Source organism: Corvus hawaiiensis, chromosome 1 (assembly GCF_020740725.1).
Source record: "Corvus hawaiiensis isolate bCorHaw1 chromosome 1, bCorHaw1.pri.cur, whole genome shotgun sequence".
NCBI lineage: Eukaryota > Metazoa > Chordata > Aves > Passeriformes > Corvidae > Corvus > Corvus hawaiiensis.
The window spans coordinates 5,991,510-6,013,797 of record NC_063213.1 but is presented as its reverse complement, the minus strand read 5'-3'; the positions used below and the strand labels follow the sequence as shown (position 1 = coordinate 6,013,797).

Sequence of the window (22,288 nt, the reverse complement as noted above, 5' to 3'; positions counted from 1 at the left end):
CTCACTATGTTTAATGTTTCTGAGGCTAATTAAAGAGCCACAAGATTTCTTACTGGGAAAATAATAATTGTGTCAACAGGCTCAACAATGCTTGTTACTAACATGGGCTGCTGTGGTTTATTGCATGTTCATAACTTCAGTCTCTATGTGCAGTGACTCTTACCTGTCCCATTGCTCCTACTGTGCCTACCTATGCTGATGCACCAACGTGAAATACCTGCTTGGGGCTTAGAAACACTTCTCTGCCCTGCTACTTAGAATAACTGGTTAGGTGCCCAAAATCTACTGCTGGAAGCAGAAGGATTGTTAGCTTTGTAGTTGACCATGCACTTCCTGTGCGAGTGAGTGAGTGTGAGTCCTTCCACATCTCATTAAATTATGTAGCCAGTATAAATCAGGTTAGCTGGACTGCTGTCAATACAGTCATCCTAATTTATATCAAAGGTGTGGTCTATCTGCTCTCTAGCTTGGCATATCTCAGAAGATGTGATGATAATGAAGCCTAGAATTTAGGCTATCACTGTTTTCGAAGGAGTTCCCCTGTGCAAAGCTGAAGAGTGCAGTTAAATCTAAGTTCATATCAGGGTACAGCTGAGATCGGAGGCAGGTTTTGATACTGGAAGTGAGACTAAAAAGTGAAAAATCTCAGTGTGTAGGAATGTGGAATACAGTTAATTCATGTTTTGCAATGAATTGAAATAAATGTGCAGTTGCCGTTAACTTGACAGTAGGGAAAGAAAAAATAGCTTTAATTGGCGTCCTAGTTGTAACTTATCTAAACAGCCAAGGGCCTAGGAAAGCATGGAAGTATTGCTTCTCCATCAGGTCAGAAACTAGTTAATAGGAAAAGGGGAATAAACTTGCTTTTCCCTTTACTCTGCTCCATGTGTCTTGAGTGATTAATCTGTGCTTTGCCTCAAGCTGTTAATCTGCAGTGGTGACATTTCAATTATAAACGGCATTTTGTCCATCCCCTCTGGAAATTCTGGATTTGTCAGTGCTAAAACATCACTAGTACATGAATGCAACTTCACTGATAAATGCACAGCTAAACCTTCTTTGCTTCAAGAAACATTTTTGGAGGCTTTGGCAGTATCTTCAAGCATGAATTTGAGTCCAGAAAGAACAGCAGCAATGCACATTTTCCATACACGAACAATAAATTGGAGACAACGCTGCCTTGATGAAAAGATGGGCAACAGAGTGACTGGGTAAGGCATTGATTCTCCAAACTTCCTTACTTTCTTTGGAGAAACGTGAAGAGTGAAAGCAGCAACAATAACATTCTCACTTTGTCCTTCAGTGGATTTTCCTCCTGACTTGTCTTGCCCCTTTGTTCCTAACTTAAGGAGATTTGATAATACAAGGGTGGTTATCCCAGCCCCAGCTTTTCTGTGCTGTTTAAGTCAAATGATTTCTTGTTATTTGAGACTATTCTGACCTGATTGCTGAAGAATATAACTGATTCTTATATCCTCACAAGATTGCTTTATTTATTTACAAACTCTTGTTGCCTTTCTACTAGCCAATACCTATTTTTAAAAAATAAAAATCCACTAATTTCTCTTTTTCTGAAGTCATTAATCATTCTTACATTTCTTTTCAGAACAGGCTTCAGTTTCGTTTTTTCAAATCTTTTGAAAATTGCAGCACTTCAAGCCTCAGCCTTTGAATCTGTTATTGTTTACAGGGACTATGCAGCCAGTGAAAGGGCCAAGCAAGCCTCTCCTGTCTGGCTCACCAGTCACATTCTGCATTATTAAAAAACCCAGCCTCTATGTGTTATTTGATCCTTTGTTTTCTGGTATAAATTACACAGAGGAAACAGTTCTTGGTAACATTTCAAAAACATTATTTCCTTCACAGCCTCTGGTTAAGTGAGACCTTTGTTCAGGACAGGTTCATCCAGCATGAGCTCTTCAGGGGCAGGCAAATTCCACCACTACTTGGTGGCCATTGTTTTAAAGGTTGTTCTTTGCAATAGTAACTAGAAATATTGAAGGTATAAACCTGTGGGTGTTAGGGCTTTGAGAAATCACTGGATATATTTTTAAATGCTCCGTCTATGACAAAATTTCATAATATTTTATAATTAGAATCACAGAATGTTCTGAGTTGAAAGAGACCCACAGGGATCATCATGTCCAACTTTTAAGTGAATGGCCTATATGGGGACCAAAGCCACAACCTTGGCATTATTAGCACCATGCTCTGACCAACTGAACTATCTCAAATTAAGTGTTTGTACTGTAAAAACAGTTTAAGATCCTGGGCATGGAAAACCTATTTGACTTCATTAAGGCTCTGCTGAGATACTTCTTTGATTGCAGAGTAGAAGCATATTTTAGATGAGTCTTCTTTTGATTAAGGAATACCACTTTGCTTGTCACATTCCATGGCAGATAATGGAAAAACCTAAAATCTCCCCAACCTCCCAAGTGAAAAAAGGCAAGCTAGAAAATAATATTTCAGCCAAAGTAACAATACTGTGTTTTTAATGTAATACTGTGTGTGTTTGTGCTGATTAGAGTGCGATACCGCAACAAGGCTGTGGGATATTAATCCCAGTAATGGGATATTAAAATTTAATTAATTCATTGGGACTGTGGTTTGAGGTTGCTTGTTTTGATTTGATTCTGGTTCCTGGGTGGTTCCTTCACAGAACCTCTGGTGTTCTCTCACCGTCCTGGGTGCTGCTGCTGGGGATCCCGTGTATGGGTGCTGGTTATTGGTGCTCAGCCCCATGCACAGCCCTGGCATGGTGTCACCCACCATCACATTACCCCACCACCCCATCATCCTGATGCTGACCCCCTCAAGATTTGAACAAGGCTTTGTGTTAAACTTCGCAGGTTTTTTTTTTTTTTTAGTTGCTAACCAGTAGATGTAGCTGTTATGATTAAGCAACTGCATTGTGAATTCTGTATGCTTGGCTTATCTGTTGTTTTAAGGAAAAGGGAAGACAGTCCCAAGATGAATGGGCTGGCTGGACAAGAGCCACCAAGAGTGAATTCAGCAGAACCGAGCAGTAACTGGGGGAAAGGTGATTGTGGCAGTGGATGATCATGACCACCGACCTATGGACCACCTACTGAAAACGGACCCCAGACTCCAGTGCGGGGAAAAGTCATGTATATTGCAACCAATGAAAGCTGACGCCTTTGTTTGTTAAAATGTGTAAGCAGTGTAAACTTTTGAAGTCCTGCGCGCCAGCCTTTTGTGGGTTACCACCCAGCGCCCTACCCTGAGCAAACTGGAAAGAAGTACAGCATCACCTCGCCCCGGTGTGTGAACTGGGGCTGCGCACCGGGGAACGGGCCCGCGTTCGGGACAATCCCACCACAGCAGCACCCCACCACGGCCCCAATCCACCATCGCTTCACCCCCCGAACTCTTCCCGGCCCCTCTGTGCGAGGGATGGGGCGCTCGTCCCGCTGCCTGCTTCCGGAGCACTCATTAACCGCGGTGCTGCCGCTCCGCAGGGCCGGGCCGGCGGCTCCTGCCCGGGGAGGCCGGGCCAGCAGAGCCGCCCCCTTCGCGGTCCCTGCCCCGGCTCCCGGCTGAGGGCGAGGGCCGTGCCGTGCCATGGCCGCTCCCTGCTACCTGGGCTGGGATTTCAGCACGCAGCAGGTACCGCGCCGCCTCCCCCGCCCCTCCTCTCCCCGTCTCGGCCGGGCGGCGGGGCCGGGGGCTGCCCTGGCTGCTCCGGGCCCTGCCCGCTGCGGGGCTGCGCTGCCCGGGACGGCTCCGAACGCAGGCCCGGAACGCGGCGGGTGCGGGGGATGCGCTCGGCGCTGCTCCGGCCGCCGTGCAAGATCGGGGCCAGGCCTTCCTCCTCTCCGCCGCTTCCGTCCCCTCCCCGCGCCTTCCGTCCCCGCTTTCCTCCTCCCCGCGGCGGGTTTGCCGTGCCGGGCCCGGCCGGGTCTCCGGGCAGCGGGGCGGTACTCCCTGCCCGGGGCTCGCACCCGCTGCAGCCTGACACGGCTGATGCCAAATTATTCACAGAATGACGGAATCACACAGTTCTTAGGGTTGGATTGCCCACAGATGTTGTGGAGTCTCCCTCCCTGGAGGTAGTCAGTAGATGTCAGGACACAATCCTGTGCCATGTGCTTTGGGACAAACCTACTAAAGCAGGGAGGTTGGACCGGATGATCCACCGTGGTCCTTCCAACCTGACCGATTCTGTGACTCTGTGGAAGGGAGCTCTGGAGATCATCCAGTTCAAACCCCCTGCCAAGGCAGGGTCAGGTGACACAGGACCACATCCAGGTGGGTTTGAAATGTCTCCAAAGAGGGAGACTCCACGTCCTCCCTGGGCATCCTGTTCCAGTGCTCTGCCACTGTCCATGTAACAAAGTTCTTCCTCTATTTGAAGTGGAACTTCCTGTGTTTTAGTTTATGGCCATAATAATTCCCAGCACTTCGTGTGTTTTAAGATGTCTGTGGCCTGCAGAGAGTGCATGTACCTGGTTATTCTCATGTCCCCTTCAGCAGCATAAATGCACCCTTCATCCCTTTCTGCTTGCCCCATCTGAAGCAGTGGGTTGTGTGTCCGAATGTGTCCTGCTTCCCCATCCTGCCAGGGATGAGTTAAATCCTGGAAATGAGTGCTGCGGCCCTTCTCTCTATGCAGGCTGCTTGAAGACCCCTCTGCCCGCTGCTATAGGAGCTGGGATTTGCACCCAAACCCAGATTCCCAGTGTCCTTGTGTGAATCAAGACTGTGAACCTGGATCTTTGGGTTGCTGCTTGAAATTCTGCTTTGTCGGCACAGCCGGGTATTGCTGCACTGTGAATAGAAACTGTGCCCAAGTTGTGCAGAGGCCTGAATATGTTAAAAATAGGTGTTTGGACATAAATTGCCATTATGGTTGTGCTGAAGTTTGGGAGCTTGAAAAGACACATCCAGGTTAGGTCGATCAAGTGTTTTTACAGGGACATGCTGCAAGAGGAGAGCCAATTAGGCTACAGTGGGTCAGAGCCATTTTTAAGCTAGTGCAGGTTGGTAATGAGTTGTGCCAGGGCATAGATAATGGCCCTACACTGCTATGGTAAAAATGGGGAAGGCCTTGTTATTTGAATGCAGCTCCTTGAGATGACAGTCTTTGTAGGGTTTTTTTTTCATCAGTTCCTTTAGCAGCAGTTTGCACTCTCTCCCTGGTCGAAAGAGGCACAGAATGTGACCTACCTTCTTGCTTTTCTTCTTGGCTCTTACTGTCTTTCTTCAGAACTATGTGAACTTAAGATAGATGAGGAAAGGTTGTGGTACCCTTCTAATTCATGCATACAAGAAGGCTCAGCTTTATGGAGTTGGGGATGTTGATTTCCATATGTTGCAGAAGCTGACAATACACTTATGTAATGCCCTTTGAGCTTTGCCAAACGGGTAGAGTTTGATTTACTCACCTTCTGGGGAGCAGAGAAGGTGTTCAAGGTACCCTAAGGGGTCTGTAAGCTTCCTCGGTAAGATGGGACAAAAAAAAGGAGGTGAAAAAAAAAGAAGGCATCTTTAATCTAGATACTGTATTCTCTGGAGAAATTGGGAAAACTGGCTACTGTGATGCAAGCAATGAACCTGGTGATATGTTTGCTGTTCTTTAGCACATGCCTGTAGCTCGATCTTGTGAATTACAGGAGAAAGAGAATGGGGAGAGGAAATACAAACAAAACTACATGTTGCTGAATTGATGACATGCTAGAAATTCACATAATAACTTGTTTAATGTAAAATTACGCCCATACTTTCAGTCAGTTGTATGCCTTGGGGTGATCTTTTTTTTTTCCATTTTGTCTGTGGGAATTAAATTATTATAAATGACTTATGAGTGCTATTCAATTATTGCAAGATTTTGTTAACTTCCTGTTTTATATCTCCTAGTTGAAAGTCATTGCTATTGATGAACAGCTGAGGGTCATTTATGAGGATAATGTTCATTTTGATAAGGACCTTCCGGAATTTAAGTAAGGCTTTTTATATTTTATATTTTACTTGAATAATGTAATTTAAAGCTTTGGAGATTGGGGTGAGGGGACTGTTGCCCTATTGGTCTCATTGATATGTATGGAGGCATGGAAAAAGGTCATGCCATGTTCATGTTTCCCACTCTGCAAAGGTAGTATATGCTCTTGCCTTCCTTGCATGTAAATATGACAAGAGCTCCCAACAGGAAATAAATTAAGAAAATAGACCCCAAAATGTTATATATAAACAAACCTTTTTTTTTTTTCTTTTGTGACTTCAGGCTTGTGGACATGACTGGGTGGGATGCTCTCAGAACAGCAAGTAAATTACTTGAGGGGAACATCTAAAAGGCATTTGGAGGCAAATTCAGTTGTTCAAATCTCACAATAAGATGTAGAATGGCAGTATTTGTTTACTTAAACAATAGACTAGCATTGATAAATGTCATCCTTCAGTCACAAGCTTCAATAAAATACACTTACTTGATGGTTTAACAGCGAAATTGAACTTCATCTTTGAGGTTCAAGTCACTAATTGTGACAGAAAGAACTATGAATTACATGGAGCCAATGAGCAGTATCAGCAATGGATTCTGTCACAGATCTTGCTTCAGGATCAGGGCCTTTTCTTGAAAATTACTTACTTTGCAACTGGGTCAAACATGTCACCTCCTAAGAGCTGGCTTTTACTTTTTCATGTTTCAAATACCAATCCTTGCTCTTAACATAAAAGCATTGCAAATTCTCCTTGGTCATTAATAAACTTGAAGAACTCTGCTTGGCAGGGAAAAAAAGTTGCTGAATTTACCAAGATAAAATCCTGTTTTTCTTTAGGACTCAAGGTGGAGTCTATATTCACAGTGACAGACTGACAGTCACTTCACCAGTGCTTATGTGGGTCAAGGTATGAACAAACTTTATATGGTTGAACGTTTCCCTTGCTGTTACAGAAATGAAAGTTTATTCTGAGCAATAGTGGAAGTCATCACTCAAATCAACATAGTCCTTTTGCTTACATTCTGTTTCTTTGAAGTGTTGTTCTGTGTCTTTGGTATGCAAATAGTAATGCTATCAACAAACATAGTAGAAGTTGCTAACATTTTGATGGGTTTTTTTGTTTGTTTCTTCACTCTCTACTATTAGAGCATTCTGTGTGTGAAAAATTCCCTCCTGACTTTCCCTCATTTGAAAAAAAGACTATTGGTGTTTTTTTTCCCTCATACACAAATGGGGCAGCTGTCACTTTGCCTTGCTTAAATCTGTGTTTTTGTAGCACCCAGGTTACTTAAACTATTTTTTTTAGAATAAGCTTTGTTTACCAATTGATGTTGCAACTCGTAAGTGGTGAAAGGGCAATTTATTCACTAATTCCCAGTAACTTTGGCTGATGTTTATTTTGAAGTACAGCATTTTTTTTTTTTAATTTTAAAATAAGGCCTTCCTTACTTCTGTGAAGATTCTACAACACTTAATCTCACATGGTACTATGTAAATTTGTCTTACTTGAGGAATTTGAATACTTAAAATATATGAAATGTCACAGAACTCCCAGCTGGTAATCCACAGTAGCTGACAAAGGTTTGGTAAATTTGCTTGCAGTTGGTTTTTTGAACCATAATGAAGAAGAACGGTTGTAATTATTAAATTAATAATATGATGATACAGGTATATATGACGTTTCTTTGGAAGTCTTGCAGTGGTCCATTTGTCAAGAGAGTCTGGGAATTGCTGATCTAAATTAAACTATTTAAAGCTAGATTAATTTTTAAACTTCAGAAAAATGTGTCAAGAACAAAATTTACCTGTGTGCTTGAAGTGCTAAAATCACTTGAATTAGCCTTCTGTTAAAGACTCTGTGAATTTGCTGACACTGGGGGCACTGGTATTGAGGTTACCTAATGTCTTGTAGGATGGGGTGCAGGGTGTACCCCATTAAGATTTCATAGATTTTCAAAAATAAGAACAGAAAAAGATAATCTTGCTTTGTGTCTAGCACTCTTAAAAGTGCTTTTAAATGAATTGGAATTCTTTAATTTTTGCCTCTTATTTAGGATTCAAAGAATGGATCTTTGTGATTCAGCTTCTTTAAAGATCATATTTTTCCCCTGTGTGACTCAACTTTTCTTTTATGGACTCTCACTTAATAAATTAATTTATGCAGATTTTTGAGAAGTCCATAGTCATTAGCTAATTTTTCATTATCTGCCAATGAACTCTTATCAGTGATGACATGAATTTACTGTTGAATTCCAGATTGTGAGTATGCATAATTTGAGAGCTCGTTACTGTCATTCTTGATTCTGTTTGTTGTTGTAGGCTCTGGATATGATCTTGGAAAAGATGAGGTCTTCAGGCTTTAACTTCTCTCAAGTCAAAGCTTTGTCTGGTGCTGGCCAGGTTAGTTTATAAAGAAAAGTTCTGTTTTAATGTATTTCTTTGATGGAGTGTAAGGTAGAGTGATAAATTTGACCAATTGTATTGCAGAAGACTGTAATGGAATAAAATAAGATCTAAATTTTTTTGTAAGCATCCATAGACACTCCTCAGGGGAGCTTGACACCTGAAGCACACAAAGCAATCACTAGAAGATAGTGGGAGTGGAGGATGAGGTTTGCAGTGTAGTTTAGATCAGTGTAGTGCAGAACTGCTTGGCTTCCCATTGTTTTAATTTTTTGTTCATTTTGAATTTCAGCAGATCCAGGTGCTTGTGGAAAATGGGGTGGAAAAAACAGAAAGGAGCACAGTTTGCTAAAAGCACAGTAACATCCCACTGAGCAGTTTTTTTTGGCTAGGGCAGGGATCTGCCCAAAAACAACAAAACCCAAATGATGGGAGTCTTTGATGCAGAAATGACAAAAATGCTGCTGTGATTTAGCCTGTAGTGCATAATGCCTTTTTTTTGAGATTTATAAAACCCACCCTGACATTTAGTCAGTTAGCCAGTCTCCTCCTAGTACTCCAATGAATCAACAAAGGCTTTTATAACTTTCACAGATGTTATTCAGGGTGAGGACAGCACCAAAGCAATAGCTAATTCTGACATGCGAGGTTTAGGTTATTCATCTTGATGTATCTGGGGCTAATTAATCAAAACCCTTGCTTTTATCTCCATGTTTCATTGATTGCAGTTGAAAGTCTGAACAAAGTGTCTGAAAATCAGAGCTGGTATCAAGGCTCTGTTATGAATTTTTCAGTGGAGCAGAAGTTGGGGACTGCCAAGTAACCCTACCTCAAATGAAAAAAGGGAGCGTATTTCCAGACTGCCCATATTCCCTTTATTTTGCCCACCCTCCAGCAAGGTGGGCAGGCTTGTAACTGATGGATCAGGGGACTGTGCTGAAATAGCCCAGAACTAAATCTTGACTGTGGAGCCCTGGCTACAGCTCAAAGAACCCTCAAATAAGTATCTAATGCCATTAGCAGTTTAATAATAGTTCCCACGAGAAGATGCTGTAGTTCAAAATAATATTCTGGTTTAGTGTCTGCTTTGCTCAGTCTTAAAGATTTTTTTATGAGACCCTTGATTTCAAAAGGAGCATTTTTGGGTACTAGTTTGGAGAAAGTTCTTTTGTTCCTTAGAGTGTAGGATCAGAATATGAACTTTGAAGCTTGGGAGGGCATCTCCAACTCCTGTTTCTGTATTTCCTACAGCAACATGGGAGTGTGTACTGGAAAAAAGGAAGCATCCAGATTTTAAAGAATGCATCATCTGAACTGCCTTTACATCAGTCACTAAAGGTAAGGTGCACAACAGCTCTGAAGGAAGAGCTACACTGTCCTTTTCCTGATCCTTACACATTGCTTTTCTCCTTCCTCTAGTTTGGCTGGGTTGCATAAATGAAATGTAGTAGTTATTCCTTTAGTTGCAAGGCTATTGACATTTCATTTTCTCCTGAATGACAGTATGTGTTGCTTTAAAAGCTTACAGGTGCCAGTAGGTGTCCCAGAATCTTTCAGTGTCAGAGTAACAGCCTGTTGTTCTAGAAAATGTAATATTTTTGTGAACAATCTGTAAATATTTTAAATTCTTTAATATATTTGTATTAACAAAAAATTGTGGTAAAAAAACAGTTGTACCTGAGATTCCTTGAATGATGTGCAAGTGATTTCATAAGAAAATATATCTATTAAAAAAAGCAGTTTACACTTACCTCTGAAGGGATGGATGTGTAATGCTGTGTGGACTTAAAATCCTAACCAAGTACCTTGTTGAACCTCAACATTTTGTATGTGTGTGATTCGCAAGCTTTGAACACAGACTTGACAAAGCTTTTATTTAAAAAGAAAAACTGGGAGGAATCAGCTTTCCTCTGGAAGACCCTTACTTACTTCAGGGTCAGAAAGGACAGATGTATGTTGAAAGGGAGACTGATGTGTTAAATCACTAGTTTTGGAACCGTCTCATCTGTGCAAAACCCATGGAAATGGCATTAAAATGCTGGAATAAATGGTGTATTAATCCTCAGTTGTATTTCAAAAGGGTTATGCCAAGCATTAAAGAGAAATGTGTTAGTAGAGCTGTGGGAAGTTAATCTGATGGTTTGCAGAGAAGTTCTAAAAGGCGAAGAGGCTTTGGCTACCAGAGGATGTACTGAGACATTGTGCTGTAGGGGCTGTGAAGTGACAGGAGAAAAAGAATGTTGCTTCCCTCTGATGCAAAATTTGGGTTGAACTTACCATCACTGGCCAACATTCTGCTTTCTGTAATTGTTGAGAGGAGGGCAGAAGGCATGTCAGAGAACTGAGCTGTGAGCTGATACATATGGCTGCTGTATTTTTATTACTCTAGCAGGGACTTCTCAGAGATTAGACTTCCTAACAAAGGGTGTTGTTCATTTCAGGGCTGTTTTTCAGTCAGTAACAGTCCCATCTGGATGGATTCCAGCACAGCCTCCCAGTGCAGGGCGCTGGAGAAAGCCGTGGGGGGAGCCCAGCAGCTGGCAAGTGTCACTGGCTCCCGGGCCTATGAGGTAAGGAATGGATGGGGAGAAAGCTCCCAGCAGAATCCTGTGATAGAACCAATTCTGTCATCACAGGGATCTGCAGCAGGTAACCATCAGCCACTAACTATGAAAGGCAGAGCTTTTGAAGAAACTCCAACCATACTGTGCTTTGCATTAGTCTCACAAAGGAAGATACGGAAATTTGTGAAATGAACTGGAAATTTTGCTTCAGGAGGCAGTTGGAGTGAGCATTTGGCCAGTGGTTCCCAAATACAGTGTTTGGTGGCCATGCTTAAAGTCTCAGGGCCTGGTTGTCTCCTGGGGGCATCTTGTGTAGCCACATTTCTATGGGGATGGAAACCCAGTTTGTGTTCCAGGTTTATTTAGGGGAAATCCATCCACCTATTTGTGGATAACCTGTTCTAGGATACTTCTGCAATTAAAATATTGGCCTTTTAATTTTTCCTGGAGGCTAACAAGCAGCTGTTGACCTAAGAGAAGTGTTTCAGAGGTTTGGGACACTGTCACAGATACAATGTCACTCATCTCCTCTTCCTGACTCTTCCCTCCTTGTAACTGTGACAATGAGTTATGGAGTGGGAGCAGGCCTGCCCTCCAGGCATCTCAGCACCTGGCTGCTCATACTCTTGGTTCAACAGAATCAGTCTTTAACCTCCCAAACTGATGTTTCTGTTTTTGAATCATCATGCAAGGTTTATGGCTAATGTTAAAATCAGTTAAAATCACTAACAGTTTATTTTTCACTTGCTAAATGTTAAGGTTTCAGTGCTAGAAGGTTTTTTGGCTATTTGACATAATATGTCAATGAAGAATAAATATTCTTGTATCTGGTTTTAGCCTCTGCTGGAGTTTCTGCTTTGAGTACAAAACTTCCTGCTTTAATTTCAATTCACCTGCCTCACAGGCAGGTACATAGATTGTGTAGCTTAAACCTTTTCAAGGATTTGAAGGCAGCATTTGAATTGTGCTGGTTCCTGTGCATAGAATAAATGTGATTCATTCCATTGAACTGTCATTTCTGAAATGTAAATTATGGATAGTAATGCTTTTCCACATGCCTTTTTTTCAAAAGGTGAACAAAATTCTCATAATGAGACTATGTGTTATACCCTGTTTAGTGCAGATTGCCTGCTGTGCACTGACTTTCATCATGCATCAGGCAAATTAAATATCCAAAGTGCAATGTTCTGAACTCATTACACAGAGTTAATGATTATTGACTCCATTTAGGGTTTGTGTTTCTAAGCATTTGCATTTCTTTCTCAGCGTTTTACAGGAAACCAGATAGCAAAGATTTACAGCCAGAATCCTGAGGTCTACAAGCAAACTGAGGTTGGCTTATCTTCAATTCTCTTATTGGAAAACAGATTTGAAAATCTTTTAAAATTAATTTTGTGCAGATGTTTTTACCAACCTTTTTGCTAAAGATTATTTTGATTCTTGTGTTTGAATTTAGGATGAAAATAGAAAATTTCATTATTTTATTTTTTAATTTTGTTACATTATTAATAGTTAGGCAGATAAAATCAATTCTGCGTGTTATACTTCTCAAGCTGCTGAATAGAGTTTTAAACTGAATTTGCTGGGGGAGGTGAACCTCAATCCCACTCCTACCAATTTGGTGCCACTATCAGAAAGAGATACCCAGAGCCTGGAGAGGGATGGCAGGTCAGCAGGAGAGCACCTGAAGGACAGCAGCAGCCAGTAAAGTCACCTTCATTGGGGGTCCAGCTTAAATGCCTCTGTTCAAACGTACGTGGCACGGGGAATAAACAGGAGTTAGAGAGTTATGACCCTATTGGCACCGTGGAGCCATGGTGGGATGCCTCCTGAAGTGTTGGAATGGAGGGATACAGGCTTTCCTAAGCTGGTTAATATTCAAAGATCACCTCCTTCAAGCTCTGAAGTGATGCATACCAGCAAAGATTAAGTCAGGCAAAAACACCAGGAGGCCTGTGTGGATGAACAAGGAGCTTCTGGACAAACTCAGACACAAAAAGGAGGCCTACAGAAGGTGGAAATAAAGGCAGTAGCCTGGCAGGAATACAGAGAGGTTGTCTGAGCAGTCAGGGATCAGGTTAGGGAAGCTAAAGCCCTGACAAAGTTAAATCTGTCTAGGGACATCAAGGGCAACAAGAAAAGCGTTTATAGGTACATTGGTGGTAAAAGGAAGACTTTGAAAAATGCAGGCCCTCTCCAAAAGGAAGTGGGAGACCTGGTTACCCAGGCTATGAAGAATGCCGGGTACTCAATGACTTTTTTGCCTTGGCCTTCACTGGTAAGAGCTCCAGCCACATCACCTGAGTCACAGCAGGCAAAGGCAGGGACAGTGTAGGCGAAGATCACATTCAAGACCATCTAAGGAACCTGGAGGTGCACAAGTCCATGGGACCTGGTGAGATACATCCATGGGTTCAGAGGGAAGTGGTGGGTGAAGTGGCTAAGCCACTATCCATCGTATTTGAGAAGTTGTGGCAGTCTGGTGAAGTTCCCACTGACTGGAAAAGGAGAAACATAAACCCCATTTTTACAAAGGGAAATAAAGAAGACCTGGGGAGCCACAGGCCAGTCAGTCTCACCTCTGTGCCTGGCAAGGTCATGGAGCAGATCCTCCTGGAAACTGTGCTGAGACACACGGGACATAAGGAGGTGATGGTGACAGACACCATGACTTCACTGAGGGAAAACAGTGCCTGAAGAATCTGGTGCCTGCTATGATGGGGTTACAGAGTTTGTGGAGGAAGAACAACTGATGTCAGCTACCTGGGCTCGTGCAAAGTGTTCAGCACTGTCCAACACAGGATCCTTGTCTCTAAACCGGAGAGAAATGGATTTGACAGATGGAGCGCTCTGGGGATTAGGAATTGGCTTGGTGGCCACACTCAAAGAGTTGGGGTCAGTGGCTCAATGTCCAAGTGGAGACCAGTGATGAGTGTTGTTCTTCAGGGGCTGGAATTGGGACTGGTGCTGTTAAACAGCTTTGTCACAACGTGGACAACGGGGTTGAGGGCACCCTCAGCAAGTTTGCCAGCGACACCAAGCTGCGTGGGGCAGTTGGTGCTGAGGAGAAGGGACACCATCCAGAGGGACCTGGGCAGGCTGGAGAGGTGGGGCTGTGTGAACCTCCTGTACTTCAACAAGGACAAGTGGCTTTCATTTTCCACTGAGGAGTTAACTTTGATTCTATTATTACATTTTAATTGCATTGTGTTGTTGGTTTCCTCCTGATTTTTAATTTTCAGAAATCAGCTTGCAATTCCGTTACTATTTCAGTTTGTTGACTCTGCATCTAGCTGTGACTGAAATGCCATGGTTTGAAGCAAGGTGAAAACTCCATGAAAAAAACTATGTGAATGAGAGAAGGACTCCTGTCCTGTGATTAGAATATGCCAAACATCCAGACCCATGAAGCCAGGATGTTCCTGGTTTTCCATTACTTCAGTTTTTGATAGCATTATAATCTTTTTTTTTTTTTTAAATCTCACCCCTGTATGAAGCAGTTCATTTCATGAGAAAGTGAGTTGCAAAGTTGACTCTCTATTTTATGGGAGAATGCTTAATTTTTAGTTTTATTTCCTTCTTTTCTTTTACATTCTCATTGTAACTAGTACGGTATGAGATGGAACAGAACACTAAGAGGGTCTGATCATAAGTTTAAGACTAAATTTAGAGAAAGATATGTTAATGCGGGGAAGTGGGTCCGTGGAACTGAGAACTGGTCAGACCAACTTCAGACTCTGAGGGCTGTTTGAACTGATGGCAACTTTTAGCAGTAAAGCTTATGCAAGATGTGTTCAAGCACATACAGCTCTCTGCCAGAGCTGCTCTTGGGGACCCTCAAGGAGCACTTAACAGCGTGGCAATCTCAATGACGTGGGGGGTGGATATTTTTGCTTCTGTAGGTCAGCTTGTTAAACTGGCTGGCTGATTCACAGTTTAACTTCATCCTTTTTTCCTTCCATTTCAGGCAGCTAGTGCCCACTGGGGCACCACAGAAGGTAGGCCTTTGTTATCTGAGCACAATGTGATGTATTCCTGGGGAGAGATGCACGAAGAGCAAGTGCATCATTAAATTTCCTGGTCATTACAGCCATCTCTTAGAGCTCTGGCTATAGGCTGTCCTTGAATGCTGTGTGAAGCAGTGGTTTTGTGATCATTAATAAAAAACCTGTCATTGCTGTCTCGCTCCACCAGCAGAGGTTTGATTCTGTTTAGTTATTGGGTGACAGCTGTATTTCTTCTGAGCAAGTCACACCACAGAATGAGGAATTTGTCTGCTTTTGTGCCAGATTCTAGGAATAGATAATACTTGATCGTGCAGGAAGCCTGGTGGTGGCTGGTTAACTCGGTAGTTCACACAGCAGATGTGAAGAGGAAGCAGGTTCATGGTGGATCAGTGTCTTGTGTCATGTGGGGCATTTTTTGGCCAGCCCTACAGATTTCTGGATTTCATGCAGGTGGAGCATGCCCTGAGGCAGAGCTGCAGGCAATGGTTCAGTTCAAAGCTGGTTATTACCAGCTCCTGGGAGTAACTGCTGGGAGGTCTGGGGTCTCAGCGGGAAGGAAGGCAAGGGGTCACACAGAGGTGTTAAAGGTGCTCGAAGAACCTTGGCAGAGCTTCTAAAAGCTTACAGACCTGTGCTCTGGGTGGGGCAGAGAATTGTTCTGGGCATTTCCTCTCTCATGAACACACAGGTGGTTTTGTATGGTTGTTTTTTTTTTTTGTGCGTGTGTGGTTTTTTGTTTGGCTTATTTTTTTTTCCTTAGAAAGTTTTTTTGTTTGAAATGAATTTCTGTGATAGACAGAAGTGGATTCATGTTAACACAGAGTATGCTAACATACATGTGCTTTGCATGTTTCAGAAGGCAGAGCTATTAACAGCTTTTTTCATGGGGTTACTTTTAGATTGATATGTGCTGGATTACTGCGATGGTCAGAACTGAATAATCCTCCTAGGTGTATTTTTGTGTGCTTTCTGGGCCTAACTTTAAGCATCTATTAACATTTGCTGTTTCCAGTTAATCTCTTTGATTTCCAGTTACTTTCTTGGAAGTGAATACAGATGGGACTCACTATTTCTCACTTTTTTTTTTGCAGAGAATCTCTTTGGTCAGTAGCTTTGCAGCTTCCCTTTTCCTAGGAACTTATGCACCCATTGATTACAGTGATGGTAAGTGTGGGCTTTTTTCATAGTAACAATTTAACAAGGAAATTTTCCTTTCCATCCCCGCCTTACATAGGTGGGGGACAAGGTCTATGGTATATGTTTTCAGTCTTTAAATTGTAATTACAAGTATATTAGATTTTAAACTAAATTGCTCCTTTCAGTTTGTTGTTTGCTGTGCTTATCTATCCCCATCCTACTGATTCCCACTTCTATCAAATGGATCCACAGAAAAGATTCTTAAATGCAATTATAGCTTTTTTCATTATTTTGTGATGTATAAAGGAGTGGTGAAAGATCTCTTAGAGGCATCAGAAAGTTGTGGAATCTTAAACTAAACTTCAGAATTCTGATATTTGTTCTTTGGTTTTGCTGGTTTCTCAGAGGTGCACAGGATGTGAACATGATGTATACTGTGATAATTTTTTCCCCACCTAACTGGAGTATGAATCTACAACAGAAGTATATTTTCAAAATGAACCAGGAAAAAAAGCATAAATAAAGCAAAAAAGTACTAAACCCAGTTACAAAAAATCTTCTATCTCTCTTTTCATCATAACAAAGACAAAAAAAGTGACAAGACTACTGTCTCTCTTTTCTGTTGTGTGTTATCTCAGTTATCCAGCTTTTAAATGGCAATTTAAAATGGCAGTTACAAAGGAGAGCATTTTCCTGGGAGCTGTGCTGTTATTTCTAAATAGCATTTCTGATTTCTGCTCTGAAACTAAGAGAAGATACATTTCAGAGCTGAAAGGTTAGATAACAAGGCTCTCTATGGAATTTTTGCATTATAGAGACATGGTTGACACCCGTGTGTTAAGACCAATTTGCTTTTTCTCCTTTGTTATTCCATCAAATCTTACAGGAAAAGACAAGGCACCTCAATTTAAGCTAATGGACAACTTACTTGCTATCAGTTATACTCGAGACCTCAGAAATGGCAAGGCAATCCACGCTTATTTTGTAACACTTCTGAGATTATTATATCTGTTTTCTGGTCCTGTCCTTTTAGCCAAGTATTTCACAGCTGAATTTTATATTTTTGTGTATTATTGGCAACAAGAACTCTTTGGAGGTTTGCACTTTGCTCCTCAGCAGGTCCAAATACTGAGCACTTGAGTTGCTCAGCCACCCACTGTATTTCAAAGAGAGATAGTGAGATCTTTAGGTGCTTTTTCTGATAAAGAAACATATTGATTTTTTATTTTTCAATGAGAGTGAAGTGTTAATTTTGATTGGAATGTTTAAAATTATAAGCATTAAAAATATCTTTGGTTTGAGTTTGTTTTTTTATTTTTTGATAATGTTACTTTTCCTTTTCTTCTTGGAAGCAAGTGAAGGAAAGCCATGCTTCTCCAATTTCAGAACATGAAAATTTGTTGGAAAACAAAATATTTTAAAGTAAAGAAAATTAAAATTTCCATAATTGGAAAATTTTCTTAGAAAATGAGTCACATTTTTCAAACAGCTCCAGGAGAGCCTGTTCTGTTAGACCTATGGATATTTACAGAGCTTGAATAAATGTTATGTGCTGTTCAGAGCATGTACGATTATTAAATCTTTCTGTGAAAAAAGATAAGAGAACTAAGCAGGGTGTTACTGTTCTCTTTACAAGACAAAAGATATTTTGGCATTGTAAGCTATATTTTGCCTCATTCATTCCTTTCTTCTGTTAATATAATGAGAGAGAATTCTAATTCCAGTAATAAAATATAAGTACAGTAGATGCAGTAGTTATTTGGATGCAGCTGAAAAACTTGTTTACTTGTCACTTATAATTTCTTGCAATTCACTTGATCTTTTACTTTGCACCTGTGTATTGTAGTTTAAAATGCATCTCTCAAAATAATATTCAGATAATAGACCTATTCTTCATTTCTGTAGGTTTAACTTCAGGTCATATCATCTTTAAAAGACCATGTCAAATTGTTTAGCTCTACACAATAACTTATCTCTCTAAATTTGTAGGTTATTGTGGGAAATGTGCTATTCAGTTTCAGGATTTTTTCCTTTTCTTCTTAAAGGTCCAATCTTGTAAGGTTCAAATCACTTGTGAATGGCTGAGCACCCTGAGTGATTGATTTAAAAAAATGAAATTACCTTCTAGTGGAATGAAGAATGATTTTCATTTTTATTGTGCAGATGTTAAAAGGAAGGTACATCTGGGACCTAAACAACTTGAACACTTGGGGCATTGTTTCTTTTAGAAGACACCTTAAAGAACAGCAATTCAGCTCTTGACCTGGAGAAGCTTTATCTTTTGAAATGCTTTTCTAAGAGCCTTAGGCAAATCGTAGCTTAGCATACTTGGTTTTGTTGTTCTATCAAAAAACGATGTGTTGGACTGAAGCCTTTTCAAAAGGAGTGTAGTGGGCTGAATTTACTCCTTCTGTAGCTTGTGTGGTGTCAGCAGTTACGCTGCTCATGGCCTTATCTCACTGAAAAGGCAATCCAGAGGGCTGTAATGCAGAAACAGATGCACTTAACTGCTTATAAACGTATGCAAATATTGATCTTTACTTTGTTGATCAGTTAAACCAGTTAGTCTGCATCGTTGGGTCATTGTAATGAAAGTGTTTGTATTCTCCTTTTCCCCCCAAGTGTTCAAGCACTTAAACTTTTGTATATGTAGTAAATATTAGCAAGTCCTGATTGTGCTCCTGGTCATTCTGTGCTTAAAGTCAGTGATGTTTGCAGTGAAATATGGAATTCTATTCATCCACAAATTGACCTTTTTCCTCAGTTCTTGCTGTGCCATGGCCTTGGCTGTTGACCTTCACTGCTGATGGGGTGACAAGTCAAAGGGCTGCCTTTGAATTTTGTTTTTCTCCCCTGACTTCTCAGATTATTGCTGGTTTTAAGTGTTGCACTTTGTGGTGTAGGTCCTGAGCAGAGGTGCTGGAGTTAGAAACGCAGTGTGCATCACTCCTTGTAAAATCAGAGGAGCATTCAGCTCTGTTTTTTGTTTTCCACTGGCTAGAGGTTCCCATGCCAATAGCTGGATAGGATGAATCCAGCCCAACAGATTAATAGTTCTTCTAAAACAGTTGTTTCACATTTTTTAAATGAGTTTCTGAGGTTGAGGCAAATTACCTCATCTCTCTTTTCTCAGGGCATATGAAAGTCTTTGTGCCGCTGCATCTACCAGTCAATAAACTGAAGTGTTGTTTCTGTATAATGTAAACATTCAGTTATAAAGGTTAGAGGCTTTTCTGCTTTATGCAGGAAAGATTGGAGGCTGCCCTAATATCTTGCAAAATTGCATTGGAAGATACTGCTGAAATGTTTGTTTAGGCTTGTAGGGTGTGGAGCAAGAAGGATTTAAAAAAAATCTGCAGAAAACAACAGCTAACTTTTCCGTAGAAAATTCCAATTTATTTAAAGATTCTATTCCTCACTGATTAATTTAGTTTGGTGAAGGTGTTCTTGGCCTTTTAAATCATGGAGTTTTCCAGGAAAATGCATAGATTTGTGCATTTCCTTGTAGAAAGCCCTGTTAGTCCTGAGAGCATGGAACACGTGGCTGTTCACACCCTCTACTTGTGAAAAGTGCAGATGGTGACTCTGGGTGAGTTTACCTTGTCAGGACACAGTTTACCCTGGGAAGGAAGGGATTGCAGGATTCAAGAGTGATCTCCCATAGAGAACTGAGAGAAGCTGGAATAATTCTTGCCATTTTTCCTTTTCTGGGTGTGTAGTAGTGATTTTGATGGCAGAAAAGTTATTTGCATCCTTTGCCTGTGGGAGAGTTGTTGCACTTTTTGCTCTATCAAATTCCTGCTGTTGCATCATAGGACAAGTATGTTAAATCTGTTTAATTTGCCTGAAATAGGATTGATTGATTTGGAGAAAATTAATTCTATTTTTATGTTATTAAATATAATCAAATATCCTGCTGTTTGGCTTGGGTTATTCTGGTGTCTCAGCTCGAGTATGCAACACTTTTCTGTTTACAACACTGTGTGGAGCACTAGGTCCAGACCACGCTGGTGGTGCTTAGGTTTGGACTGATAAATATAAAGTTTGTTTACAAATGCTATTAAACCCATTTTTAAGCCTATATGAAAAACTCTGCTGGGAGTTGATGGGGTGGGCTCATTTGTGCTCAAGTAACCAGCAGCAGAGTGTATGTGGAGTTTGTTGCAGGATCTTTCTCAGAGCAGAAGCTCTGCTGGAGCCTTGTGATGTGCTGTCTGAGATGGGGGTTGAATCCTTTTCTTCCTCTGCATCCCAGCACTGCAAGCAAAGTCTTGTTCCACAGACACTGCATGTGGCATCAACTTCACCATCTTTATGATTTAAAAAGCTTGAAGATGTACTGAATGGAAGGAAATACCAGGTTTTCCACTGTGCTCAACTGAGGATGTGGCTGTGTTTCTGAGATAAATAAGTGGTGGGCTAAGCAGTCTTTGAAATGAAAATGGTATTAATCTAGAATAAGACTACTATGTCTCTGAACAGCACGAACCAGAAATAAATACAGATTTTCAAGTCAAATGAAATGTGCAATTAAAGGCATCTTACAATCATAAGCCAGGGGTGTGGAGTACTCGGTATGTTATATAGATTTGGCCACTAACCAACTTCAATTAACTTCTAAACCAGAAAAGAAACCCAAAAAACAACTGAGGAAAGAGCAATGAGAAACCAAACCAAAACTGCACAGGCCTTCTCAGATCAAGTGATAGTTCTGGTGGGGAAATAGGTGACCAAATCAGTTATTTAGGTTTTTTGCATCCTGTAAATCAGTTCACAGAACCTGGCCTTTAAAGGTTTGCACACTTGCAGGTTTTGCAGATTTCAGTTGGGCTGCTCAGCATTCCTGAAAATCGAAGCTATGGTATTCAAAACTGGATACCGAATTATCCTCAAAATTAGAGACTTTATTTGAAAAATTGAAAAGGGAAATGTTGATATGGGGGAAGATTAGTCAGCATGGATTTAGATGCTTGTAGGATACTCTACTCAAAGGTAAGAGTAGTGTAAAACCATCCCACCCAGGGGGGAATTTCTTCACTTTTAGATCTCTGCTGAGCACAACACATCTTCAAGGGACATTGCTCCATCACCTTTGCTTAATTGTTGTGAAGTCCTTGTCTAAGGTGCAAGATTTGGGGGGTAGTTGATGGGGAGGCATTGATATTCTTGTTTTTACTCATAATTTGTGAATGACTGAATTGCCTAGTGCACTGTACATCAGAGAGGCATTTTCTGCTACTTTTGCAGGTGAAAACTCTCCAGAGGCTGAATTATCAGTATCCTTTATTCTTAGAAGAGCTGAAACTGTTCTTTTTAAATGTAAAACATACACCTGTAAATTTTCTGTTGTTGGAATTTTCTGGTCTTTGCTTAATCCTATGCACTTCCTGTTTTGATCTGTCTTGTAGGTTCTGGCATGAACTTGCTGCAGATTTGGGAAAAGGCATGGTCAAAGTCCTGCCTTGATGCTTGTGCCCCTGGATTAGAGGAGAGACTAGGATGCCCTGTACCATCCCACTCAGTCCTGGTATGTGCCTGCCCCGAAGAGTTGTAAGCAACAACTGGGGCTTTGTTGGGAGTTCTGCTAATGGCACTTGGAGTGTATTTGTGTGTGCAAGACTGCTGATTTAATATTTCCAGCTGTGTTGTGAAGGTGTTTTTCAGAGCAAATGCAGACATTTTTGGAAGCTGTTAGCTGGCACCCATCACAGCTTTGATCTCCTTGGATTCTTGCATGCCCTGGGCTCTACGAGAGACTCTTTGGTAGATGCTCCAATGATAAGAATCTTTGGGGTCCTCTCCCGTGCCCCAAAGCCCTTGGTCACCGCAGAGTTGTGCACAGGCATTTATTGCTGCAGAAACAGAACCCAACATTTATATTTCCTGACAGAGATCTTGTTTTAAGCTGTTTGTAGAGTTAATGAGGTAATCTTTGTGAATAATTTGGGATATTTAAAGCTCCTCAGTTCACATAGCATAATGGTGAAATCAAATCAAGCCTCAGATCTCCTGACTAAATGAGTTTAGTCTTACTACCCAGCACAAAACCAGCTATTCTTTAGCCGGTGAACGTGAGACACTGGAGATACCCATTAACTGAGCCCTCTGAATTCATTGCTGATCTGTAATGGAGAGGAACATATTAAAAAATCCTTATAGATGTCCTCGTATTTTTTATGGATAGTTTTCTTCTGTTTTTTCTCTATGGCTATCAAAT

The 22,288-nt window shown here is 41.2% G+C and overlaps 1 protein-coding gene across 1 annotated transcript in view; it reads left to right on the top strand.

The window, feature by feature from the left end:
• The first annotated feature begins 3,456 nt into the window (after positions 1 to 3,456).
• The window catches only part of XYLB (xylulokinase), an 82,523-nt gene continuing 63,691 nt past the window's right edge, over positions 3,457 to 22,288 (top strand). Inside the window, exons 1-9 of the mRNA XM_048320556.1 lie at positions 3,457 to 3,630; positions 5,881 to 5,963; positions 6,798 to 6,867; positions 8,280 to 8,360; positions 9,615 to 9,701; positions 10,805 to 10,933; positions 12,194 to 12,259; positions 16,026 to 16,098; positions 21,480 to 21,598. Of these exons, the coding sequence (XP_048176513.1) occupies positions 3,586 to 3,630; positions 5,881 to 5,963; positions 6,798 to 6,867; positions 8,280 to 8,360; positions 9,615 to 9,701; positions 10,805 to 10,933; positions 12,194 to 12,259; positions 16,026 to 16,098; positions 21,480 to 21,598 (753 nt within the window). The 5' untranslated portion in view covers positions 3,457 to 3,585. The remainder of the gene's footprint in view (positions 3,631 to 5,880; positions 5,964 to 6,797; positions 6,868 to 8,279; positions 8,361 to 9,614; positions 9,702 to 10,804; positions 10,934 to 12,193; positions 12,260 to 16,025; positions 16,099 to 21,479; positions 21,599 to 22,288) is intronic.